We start from the raw sequence: 20,982 nt of genomic DNA, 5'->3' as shown, positions 1-20,982 counted from the left end.
GGTGCTGGTTGTGCCCCCCAGACCCCCCCAGACCCCCCAGACCCCCCCAGACACACAGGCAGGCGGAGGCACCGGCGCAGATGAGCCTTTAATCTTGGTGGCACCGAGGCCACGCGACCCCCCCACGGCCCGCGGCCCCCCCGGGTCTGGGGGCTCGGGCCAGGCAGGGGCGGCGCGGGGCGGGGGGGGGGTTCCTAGACGGTGTTCCCGCGGAGGAGGGGGCTGCTCTCGCCGCTCGGAGCCCCCCCGAAGGCCCGGTGCAGCAGGAGACGGAGGGTGGGGCCGGGGGGCAGCCACCCCCGGGGCCGGGGGGTCGGGGGGGCCGTGGCCAGCAGAGGGGTGTACTTGACTCGTCTGGGGGGGCACAGAGGGGGTCAGTGTTGGGGGGGGCCGTGGAGGGGGCCCAGGTTGTGCCAGGGTGCCCCCACCACCCCACAGTGTGTGTGTGTGTCCCCAAGTGTCCCCTCCACCCCACAGAGCCCCCACCCCACTCCCTGGAGCCCTCCACCCCATGTTGTGGTTGTGTTTGTCCCCAGGTGTTCCCCCCACCCCACCCGGTGTGTGTCCCCGGTGTTCCCACAAAGCCTCCTGCCCCACAGTCTGTGTCCCCCCCCGTGTGTCCCCCCGATGTCCCCCTGACCTGTAGGTGTAGGCGGCCGTGCCCAGGGCAGCAGCGACGAGCACCAGCCCCACAAAAATCGTGGGGGTTCCCGAGGCCGGGGCAGCGCCTGCGGGCAGGGACAGCTCAGCACCCCCGGCCCCCCAGGGCCCCCCACCCCCAGGGCCCCCCGGCCCGCTCCCACCTCCGACGGCCACGCGGGTGCTGGCCACGGCCAGGCCGTTGCCGTTGGCCAGGGACACGTTGAGGCAGTAGAGGCCGGACTGGTTGAAGTCCTGGCGCAGCACGAGTTGGCAGCCGGGCGCGGGTGCCACGGCCGAGCAGGTCTCCGCCTGCGCCGTCTGGCACTCGGGGTCGGCCACCACCGTGCACACCTCCTGGGGGAGGCTGCGGGGGGACGGGGGGGTCAGTCGGTGTGGACCCCCCACCCCGGCGCGGGGTCCCGTCCCCGTCCCCCTCCCCGTCCTCACCTCCCCTCGCACGTCACCGTCAGCTCCACGCTGCTCCCGCTGCCCTCGGGCTCCACGGGCACCACCTGCACGATGGCCACGCTCTCGATGCCCTCTGCAACCAAAGGGGCAGGGTGGGCTCAGCTGCCCCCGCCCGGGGCCCCCCCGAGCCCCCGGCCCGGCACTCACGGACGATGTCGAGCTGAGTGGAGAAGGTGCCGTAGCGGTACAGGATGCAGCCGGTGGAGTCTGCGGCCGGTGCCTGGCGCTTCACCAGCACCAGCGGCGCGGCCGTGGCTCCAGCCGTGGCTCCAGCCGTGGGTCCGGCCGTGGCTCCAGCTGTGGCAGCAGCAAGGGATACAGCCGTGGCTCCCACAGTTGCTCCCACTGTGACTCCAGCTGTGTCATCAACCGTGGCATCAACCATGGCTCCAGCTGTGGCATCAACTGTGGCTCCAGCTGTGGCTCCAGCTGTGGCTTCCGCTGTGGCATCAACTGTTTCTTCAACTGTGGCATCCACCGTGACTACAACTGTGGTTCCAGCTGTGGCATCAACTGTGACTCCAGCTGTGGCTCCCACTGTGGCTTCAGCTGCAGGTCCAGCCGTGGCACCAGCTGTGGCACCATCCGTGGCTCCGTCTGTCTCTGCATCTGCAGGAGACGGGGCTGGGAAAGGCCGAGGGGACACCGAGCCCTGGGGAACCCCCCAGACACGTCCTGCCCCCCCCGCCCAGGGCAGCACCCACCTGCAGCCATCGTTCCCTCCGAGGGCGCGGGGGCCACCGTGACCAGTGTGTCCCCTGCTGGGGCCACTGAGGTGGGGAGCAGGGGGGCCACGGACACGGCGGCAGAGCCGGTCCCGGTGCCGCTCACGGCGGTGCTGAGCGCCAGGAGGGCGGGTTCGGTGCCAGCAGGGTCTGAGGGCTCAGTGCCAGCGGGGTCTGAGGGCTCAGTGCCAGCGGGGTCTGAGGGCTCAGCCGCCGATCCCCCCGTGGGCTCCGCCGGCTCGATGGGGGCTGTGGGAGCTGCGGGCAGAGCAAGGGCTGGGGGTCACTCCTGTCGGGGAATGCCCGGGGGACCCCCAGACCCGCCGAGCTCCCTTACCGGTGCTGGGCGCCCCGGTGGTGCCCTGCCCGCCCGGCGTGGTGCCCGCGGGCTGGGTGGGCGTGGGGCGCGCAGAGGGCGGGGGGCCCGTGGTGGGGTTCACGATGGGGGCGGCGGAGGTGCCGCAGGGGCTGAGGGGGATGGCGGCCTGCAGGGTCAGGCGGGCGTTGAAGGACCCGGCCTCCAGGTAGGTGTGGGTGACGGTGGGGCTGCGCGAGATGAGGGTCCCGCTCTGGTCCCCGAAGTCCCAGGAGTAGGCGACGTCCGCGTCGCGCAGGTACCGGCTGGGGTCGTGCAGCCGCACGGTGAAGGCCACGGCGCGGTTCCGCACGAAGCGCCCGTCGCCCGCCGCCACGTCCTGCACCTGCTTCACGTCCACCGCGAAGGGAACCTGGTCTGGGGGGGACACGGGGGGCTGTCAGTGTGGCTGTCACCGTCACTGGTTCTTGTCCCACTGCCCCCGTACCCGTCACCCCGACACCCGCCACCCTGGCACCCACAACTCCACACCCGCAACCCAGCACCCACCAGTGATGCTGAACTGAGTGCTGGCATGGCCGATGGGGATGAACTTCTGACGGCCACGGTAATGGTAGACAACGACCTCCATGGTGTAGGAGCCGAGGGGGACCCCGGCCGTGCCCACCGTGAGCCGCGACGCCGCCCCGTCCACCACCTGCCAGTAGCGCCCTGTGGGGTGGGGACGGGGGGTCAGCACCGCCCCAGGGCTTCCCCAGATCCCGGGGAGGGGGTCGGGGTCGGGGCCTCACCCCACGTCCACCAGACGTAGACGAATTTGCCCCGCTTGCCCCTGGGGAAGGGCTGCCCGTCGGGGAAGACGCCGCCCACGTCGTCGTCCGGCTGCTCTGGAAAGACGGGATCGCCCCGGGCCACGTGGGTGCCTGCGGGGAGCAGAGGGTGAGGGGCGCAGGGCGGGGGTCCCGGGGCCAGGGGTGGGGGGTTTGGGGTGGCCGCTGACCGTTGACGGTGCAGTTCTGGCTCCAGACGACGCGGCCGTCGGGCAGCACCGCCTGGGTGCCGGGGAAGCGCAGGGCGATGGAGAACGTGGCGTCGGCGCCCGCCATGGTGGGAGCGTCGTTGCTGATGTCGAAGGTGACGTCGCCGCCTGCCCGGCACAGGGATGGGGGGCTCAGGGACACGCCGAGACCCCCGCGCCCCCCTGGCCCCTCCAGGGCACCCACCTCGCCAGCAGTCGCGCATCCCCTCCTGCCACGGCCGGTACAGCCCCGCGTCCCAGCTCTGGAACACCGCCGGCCGCCCGCTCCAGGCCCGGCTCCGGTCACGGCTCCGGCCACCGGCTCCTGTGGGACGAGGGCCTTGTGGCACCCAGACCCCAGCCCAGCACCCCCGGCCCACCGGGGAGCCCCCCCGGGACGTGCTGCCCCCTCGGTGGGGTGTCCTCGGGGACCCCGGGCCATGTGACGGGGCTCGGGCCAAGCCCCACGCGGGGCAAAGCCCATCACATGCACCCGGCGCCGCCTCCAAAGCCCTTTCATGTGACGCTCAGCTGAGCCGGCGCCGGCAGCCCCGGGCAGGGTGGGGTGGGCACCCCCCTCACAGCCCCCCACTCCCGGGGGGCTGCCAGGTCCCCCCCGTTCCCCACTTTCAGTCTGCCAGGTCTCCCCGTATGACCCCATTTGTAGGGGGCTTAAGGACCCCCCGTGGCCCCACTGTCAGGGGTCTGCCAGGTCCCCCATGTCCCCCACTCTCAAGGGTCCAAAGAGTCCCCCCATGCCCCCCTACTTGCAGGATTCCCCTCACAGACAAAGGGGGTCCCCATTTGTGGGCAGCACAGCGTTGTGTGTCCCCCATTTACAGAGGGATGGGGACCACCCTGTCCCACCCCACTCTCGAAGGGCTGGAGGTCCCCCCTACATCTTGGAGAAGAACGAGGACCCCACAACGAGCTCCCCACGGCCTCCGAGGGGAGATAATTGGGGTGTAATCAGGATTTGGCTCTGGGGGGTTCTGCTCCCTTCGGTGCCCCCTGTAGCCCTCAGAGTGCCGGGATGGTCCCGTGTCAGGCTCTGGGTGCTCCCCAGACCCCCCCAAACCCACACTTACGACGCTGAGCCGCAGCCAAGGCCAGGAGGGTCCCCAGGACCACGATCACCCTCAGTATCCACATGGTCCCTCCGTGTCGTCTCCCCCCACGCTCGGGCACCGCCGGGGTAGAGGCGAAGGGGTCGGGAACGGGGGGATTTGAAGGGGCTCTCATTTGCATAATCCCACCCCAAAAAAGGGGGGCCCCAGCCCCTCCCCCGTGTGCTGCGTGGGGACACGTGTGTCCATGTGTGTGCGGCCCCGGTCACACGCTCCGGCCCTTCTCCGGGGGGGGGAGGGAGTGCGGGGGGACATAGAGACCCCCCAGCCCGGGGAGGGGGTTTGGAGGTGCTGCCCCCCTGCTCTCAGCACCTGGTGGCCCCAGGGATGCGGATTTGGGGTCCGTGGGGACCCTCCACCCACCGAGCTTAGGGGGGCCCTGGTGTGCAGGGTGGGGGGCACACGTGGGGAGACCCCCGATCTGACACACACGGGGGGGTCCCCCATCCCACCGACACGGGAAGACCCCCATTATGCACAGGCGGAGGGACCCCCAATCTGACACCCGTGGGGGGACCCCCATCCTACTGACACGGGGGGACCCCGATCTTTTCTGCTGGGGGTGTTTCCAGCGCCCACCCGGGACTCGCACCCCGGAGGGGTCCGTGTGCTTGGTGTGACTGCTCGTGCGGGACCGTGCCCGTGGGGCCGCGTGTGCGGGACAGACACCGGAGAGCCCCGTGACCCCCGGTCCGGTGCTGCTGCCCCGTGACCCCCCCAGACTGCTGCCACCCCCGCCCGTGGGGGTGATTCTGAGCCTGGCACGGGTTTCCTCCGGTGACCGGCCTCGCCCGGAACCCAGGGGGTCTCCGGGACCCCGTTCGGTCTCGGGGGACCCAATCCCGGGCGGTGGTCGCGGGGAGCCCACTCATGACCCAGCGGGCTCCCAGCCGGGGGTCCCGGTAGGAGCCTGCGCGGTCCCGGTCCCGGTCCCGGTCCCGGTCCCGGTCCCGGTCCCGGTCCCGGTCCCGGTCCCGGTCCCGGTCCCCCCCGCGCGCTCCCCCCGGGTCGGTATCGCTTTAAGGGATCTCCCGCGTCGGCGGTGACGTCACGCGGGCCCGGCCAATGGGGCTGCGCGGGGGGCGGGGCCGGCGGAAGGCGGGAAGGGCGGGGGGCGGGGCCTCCCCCCGACAATTGTCGCGCGCGCGGGGGGGACGCGGCGGCCGCGCTCGGGAACCCGCGACCCCCAGGGACCCCCCCCGGGACCCCCCCCTCACCCCCGGCACACCCCCAGGGACCCCCCGGGACCCCCCCCTCACCCCCGGCACACCCCCGGGACACCCCCCGGGACATCCCCCGGGACCCCCCCGGGATTCTCCCACCTCCGGGACACCCCCCGGGACACCCCTGCCCCCAGGCCCGGGACATCTCCCCCACCCCCGGCACCCCCCCGGGACACCCCCGGCACCCCCCCACCCCCGGGACATCCTCCGGCATCCCCCCCCCCCTCCGGTGACAGCCTCCTTCCCCCCGGGGACACCCACCTGGGACCACCCCCGTACCCCCTCCCCTCCCCTCCACCCTCTTCCTGTTCCCTCCCCGGTGTTTTCCCGGTTCCTCCAGGACCGGGACACCCCCTCCCTCCCCTAGACCCTCCTTTACCCCCCCCGTGGGTCCCCCCCGGGCCGCCCCTCCCGCGACCCCCCATGGAGAACTTCCAGAAGGTGGAGAAGATCGGGGAGGGCACCTACGGGGTCGTGTACAAGGCCCGGAACAAGGTGACGGGGGAGGTGGTGGCACTCAAGAAGATCCGCCTGGACACGTGAGTGGGGGGTCCCGGGGGGGTCTGGGGGGTTCGGGGGTCCCAGGGCTCACCCCCCCTTCCCACAGGGAGACCGAGGGCGTCCCCAGCACGGCCATCCGGGAGATCTCCCTGCTCAAGGAGCTCAACCACCCCAACATCGTCAAGTGAGTGGGGGGCTGGGGGGGGGGTCCGGGGCTGGGGGTCGCTGGGAGCCCTGTGACCGTGTAAAGACCCGTGGCTGTGAGGGGACCCCGGCTGTGGGGAGATGTGGGGAACTGTGGCTGTGGGGTGGCCCCGTGGGGAGCCGAGGCCGTGGGACCCCCGTGCCTCTGGCTGTGACAGCCCCGTGGCCATGCCAAGCCCCCGGGGCTGTGGGGGGGCCCTGTGGCCCAGGCTCTGCCCACCCCTCCCTCAGGCTCCTGGACGTGATCCACACGGAGAACAAGCTCTACCTGGTCTTCGAGTTCCTGCACCAGGACCTGAAGAAGTTCATGGACTCCTCGTCCCTCAGCGGCATCGCGCTGCCCCTCATCAAGGTGGGAGGGGGGCCACGCTGTGGGGCCCTAAACCCCCCCGGGGTGACTCTGGGGTCCCTTGGTGTCCCCCAGGATGTGCCCAGGGGGTCTGCAAGCCCCCCCAGGGTGACACTGGAGTGCCCCATGGCACATCCTGGGGCATCCCATCGTCGCCCTGGGGGCTGTGGGGACCCCTGGGCACACCCCAGCGTCACCCCGAGCGGGGGTCCGGGGGGGCTGGGCAGCCTGGGGGAGGGGTCCTGGCCCCGCTGACCCCCCCGGCCCCGCAGAGTTACCTGTTCCAGCTGCTGCAGGGCCTGGCGTTCTGCCACGCCCACCGGGTGCTGCACCGCGACCTCAAACCGCAGAACCTGCTCATCAACGCCGACGGCGCCATCAAACTGGCCGACTTCGGGCTGGCCCGCGCCTTCGGGGTGCCCGTGCGCACCTACACCCACGAGGTGGGCGCCGGGGGGGCTCCGAGGGGTGCTGGGGGGGGTCAGGGAGGTGCTGGGGGGGGTCAGGGTGCTCACAGCATCCCCCTGGTGTGGCAGGTGGTGACCCTGTGGTACCGAGCCCCCGAGATCCTGCTGGGCTGCAAGTACTACTCGACGGCCGTGGACATCTGGAGCCTGGGCTGCATCTTCGCTGAGATGGTGGGTGACACGGGGGTCCCCAGGGCCCCCCAGGCTGATGCTGGCCCCCCCCAGCGTGCTCAGAGTCCCCAGGATGATGGTGGGGTCCCTGGGAGTGTGCCCTGGGGGTCCCCATACCCCCTCCCCCAGGGTGGTGCTGAGATCCTCCAGGATGTGCCCCAGGGTGACTCTGGGGTCCCCCAGGGTGCTCAGACCACCCAGAGTGACTCTGGGGTCCCTCAGGGTGTGTCCTGGGGATCCCCAGACCCCCCTGGTGTGACACTGTGGACCCCTGGGCTGTGCTCCCCCCACCCTGGGGGTCAGTCCAGCGGCTCCTGGGGTGCAGCCCTGACGTCAGCGGGGTGTGGGGTGACAAAGGGGCTTTGTGAGGGTCCGGGGGGGACATCATGTGAGCCCCCCCCGTGCCCCCGTCATGTGGGCAACCGCAGCCCCCGGAAATCCGGGGGGGTCACGAGGGGCTGGTGTGAGAGCTCACGGGGTGGGGGCTGCGTGTGACCCCCATCCGAGGGGGACAGACCTCCCCTGGTGCTGCACTGGGGGACAGCGAGGAGGAGGAGGGGGGTGAAGGTGCTCAGGGACCCCCAGGAGGGGCCGTGGCCATGCTGGGGGTGGAGCAGGGCCCGATGTGAGACCCCCTGTCCCTCTGGGGGTCCAGCTCTGCACCGGGGGGACCGCTGGGGGGGCTCAGAAGTGTTTGGGGGGTGGGGGGTGGGAAAATGGGTGTCCCTGGGATGAGACCAAGGGTTTGGTGCCCAGGGGGTCCCCAGACCCCCCCAACGTGACTCTGGGTTCCCTTGGGTGTGTCCTGAGCGTCCCCAGACCCTGCCCGGGTGACTCTGGGGTCCCCCAGGGTGCTCAGGCCCCCCCGAGGTGACTCTGGGGTCCCCCCACCCCCTGCCCAGATCACCCGCCGTGCCCTGTTCCCGGGAGACTCGGAGATCGACCAACTCTTCCGGATTTTCCGCACCCTGGGGACCCCCGACGAGGCCGCCTGGCCGGGGGTCTCGGCCATGCCCGACTACAAGCCCAGCTTCCCAAAATGGGCCCGGCAGGACTTCGGCAAAGTGGTGCCTCCGCTGGACGAGGAGGGGCGGAAGCTGCTGGCGGTGAGTGAGGGGCTCAGGGCGGTGTGGGGGGCGCGTGGGACCCCCCAACCACCCCCTCACCCCCTTTCCTCCCCCAGCAAATGCTGCACTACGACCCCAACAAGAGGATCTCCGCCAAGGCGGCGCTGGGACACCCCTTTTTCCAGGATGTCACCCGAGCTGTCCCCCACCTGCGCCTCTGAGAACCCCCCCACCCCAGGGGTCCCCCCAGAGCAGAGCCAGACCCCCCCATCGGGACGGGGGGGTGTCCCACGGCCTGTCCTGCTCTGCCCCCACAGCACCCAGGGGGCCCCTCCCAACCTGGACTCTTGGCACTTAATGGCCCCTCTGGGGGGGTCTCTGGGACCAGCACGGGGGGGGGCTGAGCACCTTTGTGTCCCCCCCCATCCTCCTCCCCAATCCTCGCTGTTCCCGAGCTCGGTGCTATGGGGGGGGTCAGTCCCTCCCTTGTCTCAGCCCTGCGGGGGTGGGACAGTGTTTTCACCCCGGGGGACTCCCACTGATGGGGACTCCCCCTTGTCCCCCCCTTGGGGGCCCTGCTGCCCCTCCCCTCCCACCTCGTGGGGTTTTTTTGTAACTTCTGCAAATTTTCGTAGCAAATGTCGAACTTGGCGTGTGGTGCCTGCAAGGGGGGGCGGGGGGGATTTGGGGCGGGACCGTGTCACCATCACCCCCTGATCTGTCACATCACTCCCCCATTGCCCCCTCTGCCCGTGGGGCCCCCAAAATGGCACCCAGACCATCCCCCCGTTCCCCTGTCTGTGTCCCCCCGTCCCCACCATGAGCCCCTGTAGGGCCCCCCTGTAGGGCCCCCCTGTAGGGCCCCCCTGTAGGGCCCCCCTGTAGGGCCCCCCCGTGTCCTCCCCGTGTCCCCTTTGCCCCCCGAACCCCCCGTGTCCCCCCAGCCCGGGGGGCACCCTAGGCCACGCCTCCGTGCGCCCTGGAGCGCCGCGATTGGCCAGCCGTGAGCCCGCCCCCAGCCATGGGCGGGGCGCTCACGGGTCGCGGCTTTAGGCGGCCCCTCCTGTCAGTCACGGGAATCACCTCCTGTGATCGGGCGAGGCTGCAGCTCCCCGCGTTCTCATTGGCTGCTGGCCCTCCTGAGGTCCGCCCCCTTGGGTCACCTTATTTGTTGTGGCTCCGCGCCCCCTGCGTGGCTCCATTGGTCCTATGCCGCGTCACTCAGCCCAAGCCCCGCCTCTTCATGACGCTCTCTCCCTTCCTATTGGCCGTTTCCTTGCCCATCTCCCCGCTCGCCGCCACCGATTTGCCAAGCTGCGCGGGGGTGGGGCGCTATGCCCCGACCCGTCCTCCCATTGGCGCGGCGCGGAGGCGGGTGCGGCGCTGATTGGTCGTGGCGCCGCTCGGTCCCGCCCGCGGCAGCAGGGTTTGGTTGAGCGCTGTTTGTGCGCTTGGGGCCGCGCCGGGAGCGACCGGAGGTACCGGGGGGGCACCGGGGGGGCGGCACCGCCGGGGCGGCGCCGGGAGCGGGGGGGGACACGGCGGGGCGGGAGCGCGGGCACGGGCGGGCCCCGGGGAGCTGGGGGAGGTTGGGGGGGCGCCACCCCCCGGGCGGGGTTTGGGGGGGATCTGGGGGGGCCGGGACCCCCCTCCCGGAGGTGTCGCGGTGTCGGGGCCGGGTCCTCCCCGTGGGGAGCGGGCGGTGCCCCGTTATGGGGGTTTCACCCCCCTTCCCGCTATTGGGGTGTTTCCCCCCCCCAGTATGGGGGTCGTTACCCCCCCCTCCCGTTATGGGGGTCTCTACCCCGTTATGGGGGTGTTAAGCACATTATTGGGGCACTTCTTCCCACACTTGGCCGGTTCTGGGCCTCCCTTCCCCGGCCCAGGCAGAGGCACCGGGAGCCCCCCGGCCCCTCCCCGGGAGGGGCCTCCGGGTGGGGCTGTGGGACCCCCCGTGTTTGGGGCCGGTCCCAGTCCTGATAGGAATTCCCGGTGTGGGATTGGCTGCTCCAGGAGTTTGGGGGTGAATCACGGACAGGGAGACACCCCCATTGCCCCCCAGCTCCTGCCCCATCCCTGCACTGGGGGCTCCTCTGGGGGGGCTGGGGGAGGCCCCGACTCCTTCCCTGCCGGGTGCTCGTCCCTCCTCCCAGTGCCTGCCCTGGAGCTGGGGATCTGAACTGGGGCTCCCCCCGAGCTGGGGCTCCCCCAGAATTTGGGAACCCTCAGAGCTGGGGCTCCCCCCAAGCCGGGGTTCCTCCAGAATGGGGGTCCCCGGGTGCCTTCACACTGAGCTGGGGCTCCCTGGGCCTCTCCTGCTCCAATGAGGCTCCACTGAGCCACGGGCTGCTCCCTGTCCTCGGGTGCTCCCTGTCCCCCAGGGTGCTCCCTGTCCCTGGAGTGTGGGTCTCCAGCAGCACCAAACCCCCCAGAACCATCAGGACACGGAGGTGCCCGGCCCTTCCTGGAGCAGCACATCCATGGATTCTGTCCCAAGGGAATCTCCTGTTCCCCACCAGGGATCCCCTGGGATCTCTCTGGGAGGATGAGGATCCTCTCCAGGGGGTCCTGGGTGTGTTGATGGATTGGGGAGGGACGGTGGGGCCGAGTGGTCACTGTGCCCGAGGGGTTGGGGGCCAGCCAGGGCTCGGCCAGATCCCTGGAGCTGGGGCAAGATCCCGGAGTTTCACTGGGGAGGGGTCCCAGTGTTTCAATAATGAGGGGTCCTAGTGTTTGATTAGGGAGGAATCCCAGGGTTCCATTGAGGAAGGATCCTGGTGGTTTGTTAAGGGAAGATCCCAGTGTTCCACTGAGGAGGGATCCCGGTGTTTTATTGGGGAAGGATCCCACTTTTTCATTAGAGATGGATCCCAGCGTTTGGTTAGGGAGTGATCCCAGTGTTCCGTTAAGGAGGGATCCCAGTATTCCATTAGGGAGGGATCCCAGGGTTTCCTTGGGGACAGCCCTCCCCCGGGTGCCCGTCGGTCCCTCACAGCCGAGTCCCGGCTCCGCTGTCCCGGCCCCGTGGCCAAGGCCGGGCTCCTCCCGGGCCCCCCGGCACTGCTGGGGCCGATCCTGGTGGTCCCTGTGGCCACCCCAGCACCGCTGGGGCTGATCCTGGTGGTCCCAGCCCCACGTGGCTCCGTCAGGGCGTGGTTGGGCCACAGGAACAGCCCGGGTGGCAACAGGAAAAGCCGTTAGTGGCCGGGCTGTCGCAATCCCGGTGACGGGCTGTCCCGGCTCTGTCCCGGCTCTGTCCCGGCTCCATCCCGGCTCAGTCCCCTTTGAGAAGGGCTGCACCAGGAGGTGTTTTGGGGGAGCTGGAGCGAGGCCCCTCAGGATCCCTGTGGCTCGGCACAGCCCCGGTTGATCCATTGTCAGGGCAAGATCCCAGTATTCCATTGAGGAGAGGTGCCAGTGTTCCATTGAGGAAAGATCCTGATGTCCCATTGAGGAGGGATCCCAATGCTTTGATGAGGAGTGATCCTGGTGTTTCGTTGTGGAGGGATCTCAGTGCTCCATTGAGGAAAGATCCAGTGTTTTGTCAAGGATGGGTCCGAGCATTCAGTCAAGGTGGGATCACAGTATTCCATTAGAGAGGGATCCCAGTGTCCCACTCAGGAGGCATCCAGTGCTCCAGCATCCAGGGAGAGCAGGGTGTGTATCCCCACGTGCTGCCTCGCTCCGTGGATCCGCCCATCCAGCAGCTGACGGCACAGGAACACCCGAAATGGCAGCAGAATCCCTGGGATTGGGCTGTGGGCACCTTCCACCTGGAGCCGGGATGTTCTGGTGGGAGCTGATGGCTCTGATGGCCCAAAAATCCGAGTTCCCTCTGAGGGAATCCGAGTCTGGGGGATTGTGTCTCCCATGATCCCTCAGAGGATCCCTGGGATCTCCTGGATCCGTGTGGCCAACACGGGTGGGGATGGACACATCCTGGAGCATTGGCTCCATCCAGCCCCAGGACTGGGAAGAGCTGAAGCCTCCAGGAAACCAGGGGCTCCAGGAGGTGTCAGGAGGCTCCGTGGGGTTTCCAGGGGCTCTGAGGGGAGCAGTGGGGAAGGGATGGCTCCATCCTAGAGCTCCCCTTGGAGCAGGGGGGAGGAGGAAGCTCCCACCTCCCTGTGGAGGAGGAGCTCCCATGGTGCTGGGGGTCCACAGAAAGCCAGGATCCACTGGGACCCAGAGGTCCTGGAAAAAGTGCTTTGGGGGTTGTAGCATTCCCTGTGCCTCGGGAAGTGATGTGTGCAGGAGTTTGTGTTCCCAGGGCTCTGCTGGGCCTTGGGTGGGAACAGAACAGCCCCCTTATCCGGGGTAGCCGGGTTGGATCCGTGCTGTGCTTGGAGTTGTTTCCTGCTGGGATCCAGCTGGATCCCTGCTCCCGGGAAGGGGAACTGGCCACAAACAACTTTCTACCTGGGCTGGTCTCTGATCCCTGCCCTGGCCCCGACAGAATCTGCTGCGGGCTCGGGACGGAGCATTCCTGGGCACTGCGAGGTTGGATCCCGAGACAAACACAATCCCAGCAGGAATTCCTCCTGCCCGGTGACCCTGGTTGGTCTCCGAGTGCCCCTCCCACTCGTTCCGGGGCTGGCAGGGGTTGTGCTTCATCCCTGGCAGGGGTTGTGCTCCATCCCGGGGGATGTGCAGGGATTGTGCTCCATCCCGGGGGATGTGCAGGGATTGTGCTCCATCCCGGGGGATGTGCAGGGATTGTGCTCCATCCCGGGGGATGTGCAGGGATTGTGCTCCATCCCGGGGGATGTGCAGGGGTTGTGCTTCATCCTGGGGTGTGTGCAGGGATTGTGCTCCATCCCGGGGGATGTGCAGGGATTGTGCTCCATCCTGGGGGATGTGCTCTGCACCTCGACCTGGCCAGCACCATCAGCCCCTGCTGCTCCAGTCTGGAGTGGAAAACAAAGCAAAACCGGGGAGAAATAAACAAAAAAAAAACCCAAACCAGGGCAGGGTGACGTTTGGGAAGAGCTGGGGAGTTTTCCAAAGCCTCTTCCCGGCCGGCAGCCGGAGCCACTGTGGCATCTCCCGGGCCTGGAGCCACTGTCCTGCCGCCCCTTCCCGGCTCCGGCGTGTCCCGGCTGGAGCTGCTCCGGGAGCGGGAGGAGTGCTGACTCACTCCCAGCCTCCTCGGCTGCCGGATCCCGCCGGCCTGGCTCCCAGATTAGCTCCTTCCCACCCAGCTGCTCCAGGAAATCCCTCGGGAATTGGAGCTCGGGGAGCGCGGCCGTGGCCGGCGAGGCCCTGCCACGTGCCGGGGGGAGCCCCCGGGGAGGGGGGGAGACCCCCGGGGACGGATCCCGTGGGGATGATCCCGCCCTGGGGGAACGTCGTGCTGAGGGATCTCCCCTTCTCCCCCCAGGAGAGCCGAGGGATCGGTGCCTTCCAAGCTCTCCAGTGGGTCCGGCAGCACCGGGGCCATGACGAGCCGTGGGGCCGCCAGGCCCAACGGGCAGTCCCAGGCCAGTAAGATCTGCCAGTTCAAACTGGTGCTGCTGGGAGAGTCGGCCGTGGGCAAGTCCAGCCTCGTGCTGCGCTTCGTGAAGGGGCAGTTCCACGAGTACCAGGAGAGCACCATCGGGGGTGAGTCCCGTTGAACACGAGCCCGGGCTGCGAATCCCTCCCGGGACACGAGTGGGGGCGCAGGGAGGGCTCCCCAGAAGGACTCGGGATGCGGGGAAGGGGTGCAGGGGTGGCTCCCCCCGGCCGTCACTGACCCCCCCCTCCCGGCAGCGGCGTTCCTGACCCAGTCCGTGTGCCTGGACGACACGACGGTGAAGTTCGAGATCTGGGACACGGCGGGGCAGGAGCGGTACCACAGCCTGGCCCCCATGTACTACCGGGGCGCCCAGGCCGCCATCGTGGTCTACGACATCACCAACCAGGTGGGGCAGGGGCTCGGGAGGGGTCCTGTGTCCCCGCAGGGACGGGGATCGTCCCTGAATTCCCACCTCTGCCGCAGGAAACATTCGCGCGGGCCAAGACATGGGTGAAGGAGCTGCAGAGACAAGCCAGCCCCAGCATCGTCATCGCCCTGGCCGGCAACAAGGCTGACCTGGCCAGCAAACGCATGGTGGAGTACGAGGTGAGGGGCCTCCCGGGGGTCCCGGGGCCGGGGGCGCTCCCGGGGCCGGGAGGTGCCGGAGCTGACGGGTCCCGTCCGTGCAGGAGGCGCAGGCGTACGCGGACGACAACAGCCTGTTGTTCATGGAGACGTCGGCCAAGACAGCCATGAATGTGAACGACCTCTTCTTGGCCATCGGTGAGGCTCCCCGGGGCACACGGGGGGATTGTCCCACCCCCAACGGGCTTCTCGGGAGGCTGAGCAGGGCAGGGGGGGTGGTGCCAGGGCTGGGAGGGAGCAGCTCGAAGGGAAGCGGCTCCTTCTCACTGGGAAGGGCCCAACTGGAGCAAAGGAGGCTCAGGGGGGACCTTCTCACTCTCCACAACTCCCTGACAGGAGGGGGGAGCTGAGGGGGGGGGTCGGGCTCTGCTCCCAGGGAACAAGGGACAGGACAAGAGGGAACGGCCTCAAGCTGTGCCAGGGGAGGGTCAGGCTGGACATCAGGAGGAATTTCTGCATGGAAAGGGTGCTCAGGCATTGGCAGGGGCTGCCCAGGGAGGTTTGGAGTCCCCAGCCCTGGAGGTGTCCAAGGAAGGACTGGACGTGACACTCAGAGCTCTGGGCTGGGGGACAAGGTGGGAGTCAGGCACAGGCTGGACTGGATGGGCTGGGAGGGCTTTCCCAACCTCAAGGATTCTGGGATTCTGTGCTGAGGTGACTCAGCCGGGTCACCCCTCCCAGTCCCACCTCCCAGTCTCACCTCCCCTGTCCCCCCTCCAGCCAAGAAGCTGCCAAAGAACGAGCCCCAGAGCACGAGCGGCGCCGGGGGCCGGAACCGGGGCGTGGACCTGCACGAGCAGAGCCAGCAGAACAGGAGCCAGTGCTGTAGCAACTGAGCCAAGATCCCACCTCCATCCCCGTCCACGCCGCACCTCCACCCTGGCACCGAGAGCCCCGAACCAGGACCCTCCCAGAGCTCCTCTAACTGCACTTTTTAATGCTTCGAAGCCACCACTCGGCACCCGATCCCACCTGGCACCCGATCCCACCACCCCACCCACCACCCCGGAGGCAGCGGAGCCAGATCAGCTGGGACTTAACTTCTGAGAAACAACGAACTCTTCTTCACTTTGTATTATAGGTGCAAATAGCGCCCAAACGCTCGGATTCCTCCCTCCATCTCCCCCTCTCCCCCTCCCTCTCTGCTTTGGGAAATCTGGGTTCCCCAAACTGCCCCCTCCTGCCCCCACCCCGCTGTGGGGGGTCCCCGGGGGGCGGCAGCACCGACCTCGTCGCGCCGAACCGGCTGGAACCAGAGCCCTCCGGAGCCGACGGGGCTTTTCCACGGGGTCTGTCACGGATTTCTTTGGAATTTTTATTATTTTCTCCCCCCTCCCCTTTCCCGTTGGGCTGTCGGGGAGAGGGAAGCTGCAGTGTCCTTCATTTCTTCCGAGGTGGCCTTTTTGATGGAAGATTGGAAGTGCCTGGGGACTTTTTTTGGGAAGGGGGGCAGTGGGTTCCTGCTGGACCCTGAGCACTGCAGGTGACCCCTCCCCAGCGCCCGCCCTCGCTCCACTGTGTTATGGCTCTGTGGGCACGTCCCCACGGTCACCTGGCTGTGGCCACCCCACAGTGGTGTCCCCTCAGTGACCCCGCCTGTGGCCACCCCACAGTGGTGTCCCCACGGTCACCTGGCTGTGGCCACCCCACAGTGGTGTCCCCTCAGTGACCCCGCCTGTGGCCACCCCACAGTGGTGTCCCCACGGTCACCTGGCTGTGGCCACCCCACAGTGGTGTCCCCTTGGTGACCCCAGCTGTGGCCACCATGTCCCCCTGGTGATCCCGGCTGTGGTGGCCCCCCAGGTGCCCGCAGTGATCCCACCCCACGGGTGACATCCCCCCAGTGATGCTGGTGGCCACCCCACAGGTGACGTGATCCCAGCTGTGGCTGCCCCACAGGCGATGTCCCCCTGCTCATCCTGACCCGGTGCTCTTGGCCACGGCCACCCCACGGGCTGTCCCCTGCTCCCGGTGACCCCAACCCACATCCACGTCCCCCTGGTGCTCCCACCGATCCCCACGGTTTGTCCTGGTCCTGGTTTGCACTTTATTGGTGAGATGTCCTGTCGAGACTCACCTCGGTTCTGTTCGTGTGTCTGGGGGGGCCGGGGGGGCAGCGGTGCCACCACCCTCCCCTCGTCCCTCTGCTTTTCCCTACGGAACTTCTGGAGCTGGAGGGACCCTCGGTGGTGGGGTGGGACGGGCGAGGTCCCCCGTCCCAGCTGCTGCCACACAAGGGGACACCCCAAAATGTGGACACCCCAAATCAGGGACACCCCGAACTGGCAGCACCCACCTGGGCCTGGCTCCCTGCCGGCAGCGTGGGGGGCTCTGGGGACCCCTCGGGCCCGGGGGAACTGGGGGGGCCGTGGCTGTGGGGCAGAGGGACCAGTCTCATATGAAGCCCCCCAGCACGGGGGCAGAGCCCACAGGATTTCAGCCCCCCGGGGACCCTCTGGCCGCCGTTCTGGTGCTCCCAGTGCTTCATGTCACGGCCTGGGAGCCCCCCGAGCGGGTGACACGTATTTAACAAGGGCTGGGGACCCCAGACCCCCTCCCCATCTTCTGGCCCAAACCCTGGACCAAATGAGGGACACTGCAACTTCTCTCACTCTTTTTTTTTTCCTCTTTTTTTCTGCTTTTTCTCTTATTATTGTTATTATTTTTGCTTTGGGAAAGCTCCTCCATCGCAGTGAAATAACAATCGTGGTAACAGAACTCGGCCGCTAACTTACCGATGTATTTAATGTAAGTAAAACCAAACCGAACAACAAAAACAGAAGGAAAACAAAAAAAAGAACTTTGTGTGCTCAGGGCGGGGTTTAGGGGCGGGGGGGGGGGTGACTTGGACCACGCAGCCACCCGTGTTGGCACGGGGCAGGAGCCGGAGCCATCCGGTGCCAGCAGCCGGTGTGAGATCGCGGCTCTGCCCTGATAAGACTTATCGGAGCTCCCAGTGGGGTGGCGACCGCCGGGGCTTTGACCCCCCCCTCGCCGGGACAACCGGGACCGGCACCGGGGCAGCGCTGCCGCGGAGACCCGACCGCGTGGCCGCTCTAAGCCCCCCAAGGGCTGGGGCCGCTGTTGCCCCTTTAAGCCCGGGCTGGTGGGGCCCACTCTCCGGTGAGGCCACGCCCACGCGGCCCCGCTAAGGTAAACAGAGGGGGCGTGGTCAGGGGGCTCACCCCCCTTGAGGCCCCGCCCCTCGCCCCCCTCTTAAAGCGGCAGCGCCGCTGGGACGTCGCGGGAGCGGAACCGTTACGCAGGTGGGCGACGGGGGCAACCGGGACACGGCCGGGACCGGGCTGGGGCTGGGGAGGGGGGAGCACCGGGACCGGGCTGGGGCTGGGGGAGCACCGGGACCGGGCTGGGGCTCGGGAGGGGGGAGCACCGGGACCGAGCTGGGACTGGGGAGGGGGGGGCACTGGGACCGCGCTAGTGGAGGGAGAACCGGGACTGGGCTGGACCGGGGGGGAAAAAACTGGGAGTGGGACCGGGCTGGGGTTGGCGGGGCAGAGAGGAGGGTTTGTCACACGCGGATGTCCCCCATTCCTGCTTCCCCCGGGAGCGTCACCGGAGCCGCTTCCCGGTAACGGTGTCCGGTGACCGTTCCAGCCGCTCTGCGTCTCTCTCCCGTTCAGGAGCCGCCGCGATGCTGCTGCTCCGGGCCGTCGTGGGGCGCAGGTAAGAGCCGCCCGCCCGTCAGGGCTGCCCGGTGCCCGCCGGGGCCCGGTGTGAGCCCCCGCTGTCCCCGCAGGCTCCCGCCGCTGACGCAGCTCCGCCGCGGCTCCTCCCGGTTCGCCGCCGGTGCCGCGTCCGGGGGGGGACGCCGGGGGGCGGCCCCGGTGCTGGCGGCGTTGCTGGGGCTCGGGGCCGTCCTCGCCTACGGAGAACGGCGGCGAAGGGTGAGCGGCACCGGGGGGGCTGAGTGGCGGGATGGCGGGAGAAGTACCGGGGGGGCGGCACCGGGGGGGGCCTGCGGGGAGGGGTGACACCCCTGGGTCCTTCCCCGGGACGGGGGCAGCGGGGGGGAGGATCCCGGGGAAGGGGCAGCACCAGGACGGGGGGTCCTGGGGGTGCAGCACCGCGGGGGGGGATCCCGAAAAAGGAGGTGGCACCCGGGGAAGAGGGGGCACTGGATCCTGGGAAAGGGGTGACACCGGGACAGCGAGGTCCCGGGGATGGAGAACCGGGGGGGTGGATCCCGGGGGAAGGGGGTGGTGCCGGGGGTGGATCGCGGGGGAAAGGAGTGGCACCGGGGCGAGGGGTGGATCCCGGGGTGGGGGGAACGGCACCGAGCCAGCGGGGTCTGGGGGATACAGTACCGGGGGATGGGGGGGAGGATCCGGGTCCTCTGGGACCCCCCCGGTTCTTCTCTGGAACGGGCACAGCGAGTTTAGCTGGGGATGGGGCAGGGGGTGCCCCTTCCCCTCCCAACTGTGGGTCACCTCAGCAAGGGCCTGATTTTGGGGGGACACCCCAAAGTCCTGGGCAGGGGGGGGAGCCCCGGGGAAGGGTCCCCGGGCGCAGCGTCCCCCCCTGACGGGGCCGGGGTTCCGCAGAGCGCCCAGGCGGCCAAGGCCACCCCGGCCCCCCGGTACCCCGTGTACACACGGGAGGAGGTGCGGCGGCACCGCAGCCCTGGGGACCGGGTGTGGGTGACCCACGGCACCGAGGTCTTCGATGTCACCGACTTTGTGGAGCTGCACCCGGGGGGGGCCGACAAGGTGCTGCTGGCGGCCGGGGGGGCCCTGGAGCCCTTCTGGGCCCTCTACGCCGTGCACAGCCAGCCCCACGTGCTGGAGCTGCTGCGGGAGTACAAGGTGGGTGAGCTGAGCCCCGAGGAGGCCCCACCGAGCCCCGACGCCGCCCAGGACCCCTTCGCCGGGGACCCCCCGCGGCACCCGGGGCTGCGCGTCAACAGCCTGAAGCCGTTCAACGCGGAGCCGCCGGCGGAGCTCTTGACCGAGAGCTTCCTGACGCCCAACGAGCTCTTCTTCACCCGCAACCACCTGCCCGTGCCCACCGTGGACCCCGGCTCGTACCGGCTGCGGGTGGAGGGCCCGGGGGGCCGCGCGCTGTCGCTGTCGCTGCCGGAGCTGCGGAGCCGCTTCCCGAAGCACGAGGTGACGGCGACGCTCCAGTGCGCCGGGAACCGCCGCGCCGAGATGAGCCGCGTGCGCCCCGTCAAGGGGCTGCCCTGGGACATCGGGGCCATCAGCACCGCACGCTGGGGCGGCGCCCGCCTGCGGGACGTGCTGCTCCACGCCGGCTTCGGCGAGCGCCGCGACGGCGAGTGGCACGTCTGCTTCGAGGGGCTGGACGAGGACGTGGGGGGGGCTCCCTACGGAGCCTCCATCCCCTACGGACGCGCCGTCAGCCCCGACGCCGACGTGCTCCTGGCCTACGAGATGAACGGCGAGGAGCTGCCGCGCGACCACGGCTTCCCCGTGCGCGTGGTGGTGCCCGGCGTGGTGGGCGCCCGCAGCGTCAAGTGGCTGCGGCGCGTGGCCGTGAGCCCGGCCGAGAGCCCCAGCCACTGGCAGCAGAACGACTACAAGGGCTTCTGCCCGTCGGTGGACTGGGACACGGTGGATTACCGGACGGCGCCGGCCATCCAGGAGCTGCCGGTGCAGTCGGCCATCACGCAGCCGCGGCCGGGCGCGGCGGTGCCGCCGGGCGAGCTGGCGGTCAAGGGCTACGCGTGGAGCGGCGGCGGGCGCCGGGTGGTGCGGGTGGACGTGTCGCTGGACGGCGGGCGCACGTGGCGGGCGGCCGAGCTGGCGGGGGAGCAGCCGGCGCCGGGCCGGGCCTGGGCCTGGGTGCTGTGGGAGCTGCGGGCGCCCGTGGCGGCGGGCGCGGAGCTGGAGATCGTGTGCAAGGCCGTGGACGCCAGTTACAACGTGCAGCCCGACACCGTGGGGCCCATCTGGAACCTGCGCGGGGTCCTGAGCAACGCCTGGCACCGTGTCCGCGTCACCGTCGCCCGCTGAGCCCCGGGACGGCCCCGGCGCGTGGGACACGGGGCCGCGGCTCGAAGGTCGCCGGGTTTTACGGCCCCCGGCGCGTGAAAGCGGCTCCATAAAGATTCGGGAGGTTTTATGGACTTGGCTCTTTCCTGGGGCAGCAAGGGCACAGCGGGATGGGGACGGGAGGGGGGGGTGGGTTTGGGGACCTCACAGAGCCCCCTGGACCCCTCCGAGTGGCTGCCAAGGGACCCCCCTGTGCACAGGTGACCTTGGGACCCCGTGGGACCCCCTGACTGGGTGGGAGCCCTTGATCCTGTGGGACCCTCTGATGCCGTGGGACCCCCTGACCTTAAATAACCCCCTGACCCAAGGGACCCCTTGCTCCTATGGGGCACTGTGGCCTTATAGGACCCTGTGACCCTCTGGAACCCCCTGACTGTATGGGACCCCCTGATCCTATAGAGCCCTGTGACCCTGTATAACCTCTGACCTTAAATAACCCCTTGATCCTACGGGACCCCTTGATCCTACAGGACACTGTGACCTCGTGGGACCCCCTGACCTTAAACAGGCTCCTGACCCAATGGGACCCT

The 20,982-nt window shown here is 69.3% G+C and overlaps 4 protein-coding genes across 4 annotated transcripts; 3 read left to right on the top strand and 1 right to left on the bottom strand.

The window, feature by feature from the left end:
- Positions 1–75: 75 nt before the first annotated feature.
- Positions 76–4,541, bottom strand: PMEL (premelanosome protein). Its single transcript, XM_032713492.1, has 13 exons — positions 4,258–4,541; positions 3,375–3,494; positions 3,152–3,298; positions 2,943–3,074; positions 2,701–2,862; positions 2,173–2,568; positions 1,815–2,093; positions 1,611–1,719; positions 1,258–1,454; positions 1,090–1,183; positions 804–1,006; positions 641–728; positions 76–354 (listed from the first exon to the last, which is right to left on the bottom strand). The coding sequence occupies exons 1-13, from the start codon at positions 4,415–4,417 to the stop codon at positions 195–197; spliced, it is 2,247 nt and encodes a 748-aa protein (XP_032569383.1). The 5' UTR covers positions 4,418–4,541; the 3' UTR covers positions 76–194.
- A 1,251-nt stretch (positions 4,542–5,792) lies between these two features.
- On the top strand, positions 5,793–8,924 carry CDK2 (cyclin dependent kinase 2). The gene is made up of 7 exons (XM_032713478.1): positions 5,793–6,058; positions 6,127–6,204; positions 6,456–6,576; positions 6,846–7,016; positions 7,110–7,211; positions 8,114–8,317; positions 8,395–8,924. Exons 1-7 carry the CDS (start codon positions 5,943–5,945, stop codon positions 8,497–8,499), a joined length of 897 nt encoding a protein of 298 aa, XP_032569369.1. The 5' UTR covers positions 5,793–5,942; the 3' UTR covers positions 8,500–8,924.
- A 739-nt stretch (positions 8,925–9,663) lies between these two features.
- Positions 9,664–17,197, top strand: RAB5B (RAB5B, member RAS oncogene family). The gene is made up of 6 exons (XM_032713538.1): positions 9,664–9,756; positions 13,659–13,879; positions 14,030–14,181; positions 14,259–14,381; positions 14,465–14,558; positions 15,141–17,197. Exons 2-6 carry the CDS (start codon positions 13,717–13,719, stop codon positions 15,254–15,256), a joined length of 648 nt encoding a protein of 215 aa, XP_032569429.1. The 5' UTR covers positions 9,664–9,756; positions 13,659–13,716; the 3' UTR covers positions 15,257–17,197.
- Positions 17,198–17,288: 91 nt separating this feature from the next.
- On the top strand, positions 17,289–20,522 carry SUOX (sulfite oxidase). The gene is made up of 4 exons (XM_032713537.1): positions 17,289–17,686; positions 18,062–18,104; positions 18,178–18,325; positions 18,983–20,522. Exons 2-4 carry the CDS (start codon positions 18,073–18,075, stop codon positions 20,411–20,413), a joined length of 1,611 nt encoding a protein of 536 aa, XP_032569428.1. The 5' UTR covers positions 17,289–17,686; positions 18,062–18,072; the 3' UTR covers positions 20,414–20,522.
- The last annotated feature ends 460 nt before the right edge of the window (positions 20,523–20,982 follow it).

The sequence above is a fragment of the Chiroxiphia lanceolata genome, chromosome 30 (genome assembly GCF_009829145.1).
Source record: "Chiroxiphia lanceolata isolate bChiLan1 chromosome 30, bChiLan1.pri, whole genome shotgun sequence".
In the NCBI taxonomy this organism is placed as follows: domain Eukaryota; kingdom Metazoa; phylum Chordata; class Aves; order Passeriformes; family Pipridae; genus Chiroxiphia; species Chiroxiphia lanceolata.
The sequence above is the reverse complement of the archived record's forward strand: the minus strand, read 5'-3'. Positions and strand labels throughout refer to the sequence as shown.